This window comes from Ornithodoros turicata, chromosome 4 (assembly GCF_037126465.1).
Source record: "Ornithodoros turicata isolate Travis chromosome 4, ASM3712646v1, whole genome shotgun sequence".
Lineage (NCBI taxonomy): Eukaryota > Metazoa > Arthropoda > Arachnida > Ixodida > Argasidae > Ornithodoros > Ornithodoros turicata.
The window spans coordinates 55,857,567-55,869,311 of record NC_088204.1 but is presented as its reverse complement, the minus strand read 5'-3'; the positions used below and the strand labels follow the sequence as shown (position 1 = coordinate 55,869,311).

The following is an 11,745-nucleotide window of genomic DNA, read 5'->3' as shown; positions in this document are numbered from 1 at the left end:
ACTAGAAACCGCCACCGCCTGCCGCCACTCCCAGCACGTCATTTTCCTGGTGTTTGAAATGCCGCTTGCTTTACGTTGATTCACCCCAGCCCACGGACGATGGATGTGTTTTCGTCACTCACCTCGGGTGCTCACTGTTGGTGCTTCAGAACCGTCACTCGATGTAGTTGACTAGACTAGGTTGCTGACAAATAGGTCCAAAGGTGTTACAGCCATCTAAGCCTAACGTTTGCTCCCCAAAGTTTTTCATTGCCTTTCGAGGGATGAGACGACGACGGTGTTTTTTACCAAGAAGTTGTAGCTAGAGATCAACAAGGAAGGGGTTGGCCAAGAGCCACTTGTGCGCTCAAATCACCCAAAATGAAGAGGCTTGGTATGTTGTCTGTTCCCGTTTGAACATCCGAACTAAACTAACCATTTGCTGTAGATGCACTGTAGACTTGGATTTTGGTAGAACGTTGTAGGTTTTGTAACCTCAAAAACAGCTTGAGAAATCATCTACCTCTGTATTAAAACGGGAAAGAAGTATGCACATGTCGCTGAACCCATTGCTGTCTGTATCTCCGAGATGGAAGGCTTTCGCTTTATTCTTCCCCTCATCAGCTTCACCCTTAAGCGTTTTGATGACAATACATTGAACTTGCCCTGGTTTTAATGTTCCGAAGCCGAGGACCGCATTCACCACACGTTAATTTGAAATAATGTAATCTTGCGCAGCAGGAAAGAAAAACCTGGTCAAGATCAACTTGCCTGAGGCTCCAGTGGAGAGCATCCAGCAGAGGGCGTAAGTCACATTTTTCTCGAAAAACTGGAAGTAGAACTATACCAGGGGGACTTCATGCAGGACGTTGCCCCGTAATCTTGACTCACACGATAAACTTCGGATCGAGGGTCAGGAGGTAGAAGTTTGGACCAAAGACTTGCACACCTTAGAAGAGCTGGGTCGTGGAGCCTACGGCACAGTAGAGAAGGTGGAGCACAAGCCTTCTGGCATCATCATGGCCGTCAAGGTGGGATTTCAAATTCATTCTTTCAGGACACTGCTCGCGAGACGCAAACACTCAAACAAACTTTAGTGCTGAGCTCTGATGCCAGAAGAGCAAGAGCTACAGCCGTTCCTATTGGTTGTCGCAAGCACGTGACCTTTCTTTTGGCTGACCTGCTGGGGGAGATGCATGCAGCAGATCACTACGCAGTCAGCATTCTTGGACTTGGCCCGAGGCCGTCTTTCCTTTGATTTATTCAAAGATACGAGTCTAGCCAATCCAGCCCGAAGGCTCCATATCTGGTGTGAGCATCAAAAATTCCTAGTTTTTCCGACATGGGCTGTAGAAATTTCCATGCTACCTTGGCCCGTCAACTACTGATCTGAGCCTGTCAATGCATGGGCCTGGGTCTACACAAGCCCAGACCAGGCCCTCCAGAAGCAGACTTTGCCTAGGCTACGGGCAGCGCTCTAGCCTGCAGTGATCTGACGGCTGCGTGAGTTTTAATACTTGTGGTGCTAGTTTTCAACACATCCTGTAGTGCAGACTCTCAAAGTCAAAAGGGTGCATGCGAGGCGGTACATGATTAGGGTCTAAGGTTTTTGGGTTTTACCCGATTCTACCCCGAGTCTGCCCCCAAAATGCACATTTAGTTATTCGGGTAAAACCCGATTTCTACCCGAACCGGGGTCCCTTTGTCATGCGGCGCGGAACCACGGAGCACGACCGTGGTAGTGGGAGAGAGGGATGGATCTCAGACGGAAGGAGGTGACACCACAGTCGTGAGGGCGAAACACATGGGACGCACTTTCCCCAGCGTCAGAACGTCGCGTGTACATGCAGCGAAGACAACCCGCGGACCGCCTGAAACGCATAGGACGCGGGCTGAGTGAGTGACGCACGCCAGTTGCCACATTCGTCTACCGCAAGCATTCGCGTGCAAATATCAGTAGTCGACAAATTCTGGCGTAACGTCTCCGAGTGTGTTAAAAAATTTGGTTTTGTGAGGTCCCATGCATGGCCGAGCGCGCGCACATTTCTAGAAATCAGCAGAAAAATGCCGGCAGTCCCGCGTGTGTCGTGCCCGTTCTGAAATGAAAGGAGTCAGGAGCCAAAGTAAGCAGAACTGACAATGAATCACCGAACGTAACAGAATTCAGACGCTCATTTCTCCTGCTTCGACACGAAAGCGAAAGTGCTTCTCACACGAAGACTTGTAACAGCGTCACATTAAGTGGAGTAGTACTTTAATCCATGTGCATATTTGCATTACCGTGCAGATTTGATTTACCATTCCACTCAATGCAGGTTTGGATTGCCATAGACCTTTTAACGCAGTGCTCATTTTGTCACAGACAGTGCTATTACTTAGTTTAAAAGCTGTTTTCTTTTTGCATTTGTGATACTATGTACAACAAGCCTGATAAACCAGAGTTTTACCTGCATCATATAATACCAGAAATTTTACACCATAATTGGTTGCTGATGTTTCCCACCAGATTTTTACCCCCCAAATTTGGCAAAAATATTTCCCGAAAACCTCAGACCCAATGCATGATTGATAATGAGCATATTTCCAGGCATGTGCCTTTTCTTTGGGAGACCTATGGATGCTGCCTTTTAATGTTCTAAGCACGAATCAGGTCGAAGGGGACATATTGGTACTGTAATGTTAGTGCTTTTTTTTTTAGATTAGTGCCGCTTTTGAAAATAGGCGCCAATACGTGCCTAAAAGGGTACTTTACTTGCTGCTTTGTGTTCATTTAATAGTCATTGCAACGAAAACCAAAAGAGCCTGTAACAGACAAGGACATGCTTCGCCGCCATTGCATCGCAGAATGGGAGTGTTTCCCTCTGTGACAGAAAGTGAATTCGTTTTCGCCCAAACTCCTTGCACCCAGTGCAAAGCTGTGTCTGCCCTTGCAGGTGTGCTTATAGTGTCTGATAAATTCTGATAAATTTGTTACATAGCACTCCATCCTAGGACCTAACAGTTGCATGGAAATTTGATTGAAGTATAACTTTCCTGAGAGTAACTGGAAAAAGTAATTAAATTACAGTTCCACATCTTAGAAAGTCATTGGTTACAGTAAAAGTAATAACTTACAGTACCCCAATTACTTGTAATTAGTTACTTTACAACTCTGGTGGTGACGCTCGTTCTGTTCCTAACGATATCCCTCGTGAGTAGCCATGTTCGTTCAGGCATGCACCATCAAATCTGTCGATATTATGAGGTCGTCTTCGTCATGTAGGACAATTCGTAGTAACAGGCGACAGAATTTCACGCCGGAACACAATGAAATCATCCTTGTCTTCTACTGCCTTCATGCTTTCAATAAGAAGGCATGTGTACGGTGCCTGTAGTTCAATTCCAAAATAAAGATTGCAATGTGATCAGAGTGCTTCTGTGGAATCTAAAATCTCCATACTATTTTTCTTCCTATTCCTCTCTCTTTCCTTCCTTCTTCTCGTGGAATCTTTGTAGTGCAACTGAAGAATCACCTCAGAAGTTATAATACAAGCATATTATTGCTGAACAGCAATTGTCACAGAAGTGCATGCGATAAAGTGGTACCTATGTTACCGTAAAGCAACCAATGCTGATGGCATTGCTCCTAGTGCTGATAGTGTATGTAGTGCCTCTTCTGCGAAAAGTTATGCCTATTTAAGCCTCTCTTAGTCTTTTTTTTTGTTGTTGTTGTTGATGTCTTCCTTAAAGGATTTGTAGCTCTTCCCCCAGAGTTACGCCAGATATGTGTGGAAGACGTCTCTTGTAGTTATCAATGCAAACTGAATTTAATGGTTTAGAGCAACGAATACCTAGAAGATCAGTACTGCCAATAAGGAAACTTGTCTTTCTCTGACATCATTGCGGGCAAGGTCACATGCCTTCGAGCTCCAGTGGGATTGGTTGAGTGCTCTGAGCATAATTACATGCTACTGAGCTCATAGCACATGGAAATCATATTTGTGTCTTTGCCTCTAGCGGATTCCTTTCACGGAATGCAGCCAGGAGCAGAAACGTTTGCTCATGGACCTGGACGTGAGCATGCGCAGCAGTGACTACCCAAACACAGTCCAGTTCTACGGTGCGCTCTACACGGAGGTATGATCTGCAAGAAATTGCTTCCTTGGTGAACTTCTCACAAAAGGACACACTTTTGAGCGGCACAGGCGATTAGCAAGCCAAATTCAGTGACACCTATAAAATGCAATCTGCAGCTGTACATTAGAACAGTTATATGCGGCCATTTGTTTGGTCTCTGTGACGATAAGACTAGGTTTCAGATCCCGAAACTTTCCTTCAGTGAAAACTATCCATTGCAATCTGAAACTGAACGCAGCTATGTTGTCCACAGCACCCAACTCATCACACTGCCCATAGCCGAGAAGAGCCATCAAGTAGCATGGAAACTCCAGACCGCAACATGAAGTAGAATCTGAAACATACGAGTCTCTCGGGGTTACGGAAAATATTTGTATCATCCGAAATTCATATGATCAGATCACTTGTAGATAGCTTTTAACTGCCATGCTCGCTTGCTATCGTCATCCCCCTCTCTCTTATCCTGGTCAATCAATCATCGCTCATCGCTCATACCTGTAGATAGGTTTTAACTACCACACTCTCTCTCACATCATCTTTCCCATAATCATCTCCGACACACTCACCATAGTTTTGGCGCTCTATGGCCTTTGTTGCCTTTGTGCCATTAAACACATAATCAATCAATCAATCAATCAATCGTATGATCACAAATGAAGTAGATGAGCATACCAAAGTGCAGGAAATGCGTACTTGCTACGTATTTTCTCTCTGCTCACAATCGGAGAAGGTTGCTTGAATGTTTTAACGTTTTCTCTCCTGCAATAGTGACCTGTAGATGCGCACAAAATCACGCGCGTGCTGTTTACTCAGAGTTGAATGAAAGGCGTCACAGCCGAGTCACGGAATGGTGGTGTTTCAGGCACCAGCGCAGGAGATAGTGTAGGACGTCTTACCCGTTCATGTCTTCCCCCACAGCTGGGACATCACTTTCTGAAAGCCCCAGTTGTGGTGCTTTAACCATCCTGCGTCGGCAAGGCAAAAAACAGCGAAAGATTGTTGTTTGTGGTGATCACAACTGCGTGTGCTTGCGTAGTTTGCCGCGTCGTGTGGCGTCGGGAGTGGTGCATTGTTTGCGGCACAAGCGTACGTACAGCGTCTCTCCTATTCATATCATCCACCACGGCTTTGCATTTGCGAGACATCTTTACAGACCAGAGTTCGATCACTAATTGCCTTGAAATTTGGCAGCGCATGTGTGTGTCTATACGTTTGGTGCGTCGGGGTGATCCCCCCACGCCCCAGCAGCAATTGCAAAGATGGGGTGGGAAGTTCTTCCACACCTACCTTACAGCCCTATTCTGGTACCCACCAATTCCCATCTGTTCGGATTTGTGAAAGATCAGCAGCACGGAATCCAAAAAGCAGCGCGTCAATGTGTTCAGATGGCTGAAATGGACTTCTCCGTCAGCAGAATTTTCAAACTTCCAGAATTCTGGGACAAATGTGAACAGAAAAGTGGTAGAAGAGCCACGTAGAAAAATACAGGAAAGACTGTACATTGAAATGGTGCATTTTTGTTTGCGACTAATAAAGCGTGATATTTTACAAGAAAAAGTTTGCTCTTGACTTTCGGTACATCCCTCGAAGGACATGACGAGAGAGCACTGTAAATTCTCGCGTTCCTCGACATTAATGTTGATTCATTGCTGTGTCTGTAGGGAGATGTATGGATCTGCATGGAAGTCATGGACACGTCCTTGGACAAATTCTACCGGAAGGTGTTTGGCCAGGGCAAGACGATACCCGAAGAAATCCTTGGAAAGATCGCCTATGCTGTAAGGCACTTTCTTTTTACCACGTTTGCTGGACAATGACTGTTTCTTCCTGCAGGTCGTGAGTGCCCTGCATTACCTGCAGAGCCACTTGCAGGTAATCCATCGTGACGTGAAGCCTTCCAACATCCTGGTCAATCGACAGGGTGATGTCAAGATGTGCGACTTTGGCATCTCTGGTAACCTGGTAGACTCTGTTGCCAAAACAATGAATGCTGGCTGTAAGCCATACATGGCGGTGAGTCTTCCTTTGCCTACATACAGTTGCAGTTTGCCTCGTTAATTCCAAGTCGTCTGGACGGCGAAAAAGTTTTCGAATTAAGTGGGCGTTTGAACTAAGCGAACCTCGGGACATGTTGAATGAAAAAATGTTTATTTGCCGAAGAACTCACTAAGGATATCACACGTCATCTTTCATTCAAGTTGGGCTGCAAAGTCCATCAGATTGCTGCGCAGACGCTGCTGGCTTAATAAACTTCCAAAAGCAATGGCGCGTGTGCGGATTCATCGCCGCTGCCGCCTCTCTGTTCATTTGCGTGAGCCGTGGTCAGAACGATGCCCCCGGTGAGACTTGCGGAACAGGTCTGTTCTGTGTCTTCTATCCTGGCGTACTCTTCGAAAGACGCGAAACCCTCGGAGCTTGTGTCACCAGCAGGAGCTTACAGCACATTGCAGATCTCGCAGCTGCAAGGATCGCCACTTTTTCTTTCATCGTCAACGTCTTATACTTCACCCGCGTGCTGCCTTCACAGCTCACAGACAAGCAGGGAACTTAGAAATGTATCTCAACAAAAACAAAACGAAAGCAAACCAAAATGCGTTTGCATAATCCATAATGGCAGCACAGCTGGGACACTGCCTGGCAAGGAAGCACGAGGAGCGAGGAGGTTGCGCCATGGGATTGGCGGCTGGGAAAGCGTAGTCAGTAGGGGACCAAGCACGTGGTTTTTATGGCAGGCCGTCATTGCATGAATATTTGGAGTCTGAATTATCGGTCGGCAACTGTACTACGCTCACTGAAATTGGCTGTGACATGTTGTTGCGTGTTAGCGCTGCGAGGAAGACATATATAGAATCTTTTTTTACATCACTTTGAATGTTTCTATTGAAGGCTTTCAAAGCGGATTTATGCCATTCATGAAAAAGTTGGACTGATTTTGTGGCTTGTGGAAGTCTGAAAAATCGGTCGGCGACTGTATAAATTCCACCAGTGAACATCATGCGCTTTCCACGAGCTTTCTACAAAATCTCCCATAACTTTGTGGTTTTGGATTCTGCAAGAGTAGATGATGTCATTGTGTGCTTTGATGTCTGCCCCCCAACAAAAGCGCACGCACCTTCCTGTTCTCTGCCCCACGTTGCCAGATGTATGGCAGGTTGTGCATATTGTAACATCACACTTCTCAAAGCTATCAGTTAAGTTTGTGACACTTCGGCGTTACACAGTGTATACACTAATGTTTTGAGAGAATACAATGTGAGGCACGTAGACTGCAATGACATAGATTAGGTAGGATTCTGAAGACAGAAGCGTTAGTATACTGTGGCACTTTATTCCCTTCTGTATCTCTGTACATAGCTATACCGCTGTCACGGATGTTTCAGTGACGCTTGAAATGGATAACGATTGATGTGAATGAAAGTGGGACGCCACTATATGGCTGCTTTGTACTGTCACTGACTTGGATGGTCCTTGCCTTGCCATTGAAGCTCCGAAGGGTCCTTCAAGACTGTTGCTGGCAGCCTCATGATCGGCAAAGAAACAAACAAATGCACACAATAAACCCGCAAGAAGTGGTATGAAATGTCATGGAACTTCAGTAAAACAGTTATTGCTCCCATTACATGTGGTTGGCATTCACAAATTGACTTTCCTACTCTCGACATCATGTGCGGTTGAAAAAAAATGCGTATTAAATTAGTAGCTACGTGTAACGAATGCTTTAAACACTATTAAAATTCAAGAATCGTTGTTTGCCTTACATTTTCCATAATTATAGGTGCCTTTTGTTTGCTAAAACCACGATGTAAATCACGTAAAACCTATGCAGATAACGTAGATGAACACGTATTGCACCATCTGGGGTGCTCAAGTCAACCTCTCGAAGCGTTGAATCGGCCCGTGTGGCAGCGGGACAGCTTCAGTGGTGCTCAAAGTGTTAAATGACTATATCCTGCAGTGATCATTCAAATGCCCGTGTGAAAGCGGCATAAGGCGCCCCACACTTGGAGCAGCCAGCCGCTGTTTCCGCCCCTTACAATATGCGTCGAGCATAAGCTTTCTCTCCGCACTTGACAAGCTCACATGGTGGTGGTGATCGCGCATACTCTCGTGCTCTTCCTTGGAGTTAGTCGTTTGAGTGATTCCCGAACACCTTTACAGATATTTTGTAGATATTTTATAGTTTTTTTTTACATATTTTTACATATGGTTTTTATAGATATTTTACAGATATTTCATAGTTTTTTTACTGCTCTGTTTGATGGTTTTGGATTTTGGTTTGGTTTGATTGATGGTTTGATATTTTATAGTTATTTTATAGTTTTTTTTACATATTTTTAGATAGTTTTTATAGATATTTTACAGATATTTCATAGTTTTTTGACTGCTCTGTTTCATGGTTTTTGGTAAAAGTCTCTCAACATCCTTCCCTTTCAGCCAGAGCGGATAAACCCGGAGCAGTCTCACCTCGGCTACGATGTCAAGTCTGACGTGTGGAGTTTGGGCATCACAATGGTGCGTGTCAGGTGGCGTTCCTTCTTGGCTGTGTTTCTGACAAAGCTAACCTGCCTTTTCAGCTGGAGCTGTCAATTGGGAAGTTTCCTTACCCAGAATTCAAGACCCCTTTCGAACAACTGAAGCATGTCGTTGAGGACGACCCTCCCCGATTGCCTCAAGGACAGTTTTCTCCAGAGTACGAAGAATTTATTAGCAGCTGGTGAGTGGTGACATGTTGAGGAAATTTTTGCCGGCGTACTGACGCTATGTTTCGTTGTTCGGTGTCAGAGTGCACCGAAACTTTGATGGTACAGTTTCCAGCTGCACATGTTTTTACAGTTACCATATTTTCTCAAATCTAAGATGACCCCCCGAGTTCAGTTTACACAAATGTGGAAGAAAAAAGTAAACAGAGATTCGGGAGGCAGTATAACAGTTGGAAATGGTCGCCACTTTCTTTGCCTCTGTTCTCTTTGTCACAATCTGGCCACAGCTGATTGTCCTCCGTTGCATTCAAAGCGTTAGACAAACCATATTTTTAAAAACGTGCACGACAATGTCGTCAGGCACATTGCACCAACGTCCAAATTCCACTGTGCTTGTGCTATTCTTGATCTCTCTTGTCAGGAAATTACCTTATTTTTTTCTTTGTGTCTTGAATATTTTCACCATTGCAAATGATTGATTGATTGGTGAAAATACCATTGAAGGTGGATGCACATGTTTACTACGCTATTGTTTGCTACGCTAAAGGGGAAGGACCTGATAAGTAACACCCGAAAAGAAAAACAGCATGGTACTAAAATCCAGCTGAATGAATGTAGTTTGCGCAATAAATTTCGAGGGAATGTGTGCTGCCACCTATTCAATTTGCATGATTTTTTTCATATCATATTTTTGTGCTTACTGATGTTTAATGACCATATGAGGGCAATAAATGATGTAGGCATGAGCGACTCCCTTGCTAGAGGATACTTGTGCATTTGCCTCCGACGTTTTGCTGGTTTTGAGCCTTCGTGTTGTGTTGTTTACATGTCTTGCACATCGCTCAGGCTTGTCTATCATGGAGTTTATCCGCCAGCTAGCCTGCATCTACGCCATTCTATCTGTGGATGCCCATGCTTCCATTTTGCTAAAAGCGCTAAAAACAGGACAACACACACACAGAGTTAGCTACTTTCAACGCTTTAATGCATACATGCTCAGTATTGGATGTCTTATTTGTGAAAGTGTAATTGTAAAATTTGTAGTATTATCATAGGTTCACTGTGGTTGTGTTCGTTTATTGAACTCGAAATACTCGATAGCCGAGAGAGTCGACTCTTGCTGGGCAAAAATGCCCTGGTGCAGCTCTGATGATGTGATCGCCCCTAAATCGCCCCTGATCGCCCTTCTAAAATTCGGGGGAATCAACACTGGAGGTGCTCAAGAGTCGATTCCCAGTGACTCTCTTCTCGATGCGAGTCGCGCTGGAGTCGATGACCTACGATGACACTCGCATGTCACGACTCTGACTCTGACTGACTCTGACTGACTCTGACTGACTCTGACTGACTCTGACTCTGACTCTGACTCTGACTCTGACTCTGACTCTGACTCGCGCGAGTTAAATAAAGGAACCCAACCTGTATGAGGTGTTGTGTGTATAAGAATAACTTGTGCTTATAGTGTACAAGACAACTCGATGGTCATTGTGCTCATTTGTCCAACGCAGCCTTCAGAAGCCATCAGCAAAAAGGCCCAGCTATGTAGAGCTCTTGGAGATGCCATTCCTGGCAAGCAAGGACAGCACAAACATTTCCCAGTTTGTCTCAGAGATCTTGGATGGGTGACAGGTGTTAGTAATGTTAGTGAGAAAAAACTTGAGCTATAGTTGTCACATATCTTAGTCTTTGTATTTTTTCAGGGCATCGAGCATTTCTTGGCAAGACCAAGTACGACTGACATATATATATTCCAAGTCTTCACTGACCTAAAGAGAGAACAGTTCATCGAGAGTGTTTTACTGTGCCTTCGGTTGGTGTCTGCATACAGCAAAGTACACATTTTCTTGAGACCAGTGCAATACATCCGCAGCACGTCGGAGGCCATGTGAGGGACTTCATAGGCTCCAAATCGAAGGTGCACACTGACGAAACCTGTTTTGTAGGCACGCCTGCTAATGGGACTATTAACGTAGTGTTTGGGTGCCTCGTCGCCATCTGTACAATTGCAAAGGTGACGAGAAAACTTGTGCGCGTAAAGGACTCTTCTTGATTGCACCGCTGTAACAGCGGGTTCTGGATTCGTAAGAAGAAAAAGTGCCTGGAAGTGGTGACACAATGTGTTCTCTGCGACGTTGCTAAAGGCTGCGTGAAGCATAGGCTGCTTGTTAGATTTTTTTGCAGTCCTACTTTTCTAGAACGAATTATTCCATAAGGATGCCACAGTATGCCATGGACTGGGCAGTTCGTGGAGTCGAATAAGTGTTATACAAGTGTACCGGGTTATGACAGTTACAACCCAGAGTGCTGCCTCTCTGGGTAAATGTTGCCTCGCGTACAAGTCACTGTTTTGGAAGATGGAGAATAAAGCTCTATGGCTTCACACGTGATCTTTGTGGGTGTGTAGCCAAAACATAAACCTACTGGTGACTTTCTACACTAAAGGGGAAGGACCCGAAGAGTAAAAACACCATGGTACCAAAATCCAGCTGAATGAATGTAGTTTCACAAGAAATTTTGATGGAATGTGTGTTGCTGCCTATTCAGTTTGCGTGAATTTTTAAAAATACTTTTGTGGTTACTGATGTTCAATGACCATATGAGGGTAATAAATGGTGTAGGCAAGAGTGACTCCCGTGCTAGTGGATACTTGTGCAAGAGTATTTAACCAAAGACTTTGAGCGCTCTGAAACACGAAAGCCTCGAAATTAACGAATGGAAGTAACTCTTTCGTCTTCTGATTTCCGGTGAGATTCCTTGCATTAGCACCTTTTCCCTGAGTTGTACTTGAAAAAGTGGACCAGTTCTGAACCGTTGCATTGGTCGGACGACGACGACCAAGCCAATAAATATTTGACCTCTCTATTTTCAGGCAAAGTAGATTGTAGTAGCAGGTTTGTTATGAACTAGCACGTGCGGCAGCGAAACGTGGCCCCCACCACCCTCCTATGCA

The 11,745-nt window shown here is 44.9% G+C and overlaps 1 protein-coding gene across 3 annotated transcripts; it reads left to right on the top strand.

Moving 5' to 3' along the window:
- Nucleotides 1-11,423, top strand: LOC135391593 (dual specificity mitogen-activated protein kinase kinase 6-like). Of its 3 annotated transcripts, none has more exons than XM_064621894.1 (10): nt 1-373; nt 721-784; nt 845-1,010; nt 3,976-4,095; nt 5,757-5,873; nt 5,929-6,108; nt 8,530-8,607; nt 8,670-8,809; nt 10,304-10,435; nt 10,496-11,423. In XM_064621894.1, exons 1-9 carry the CDS (start codon nt 361-363, stop codon nt 10,419-10,421), a joined length of 996 nt encoding a protein of 331 aa, XP_064477964.1. In that variant the 5' UTR covers nt 1-360; the 3' UTR covers nt 10,422-10,435; nt 10,496-11,423. The 3 variants fall into 3 exon arrangements, with proteins under 3 accessions (XP_064477964.1, XP_064477963.1, XP_064477962.1); XM_064621893.1 differs by having other exon boundaries at nt 718-784; nt 10,304-10,426; XM_064621892.1 differs by having other exon boundaries at nt 718-784.
- The last annotated feature ends 322 nt before the right edge of the window (nt 11,424-11,745 follow it).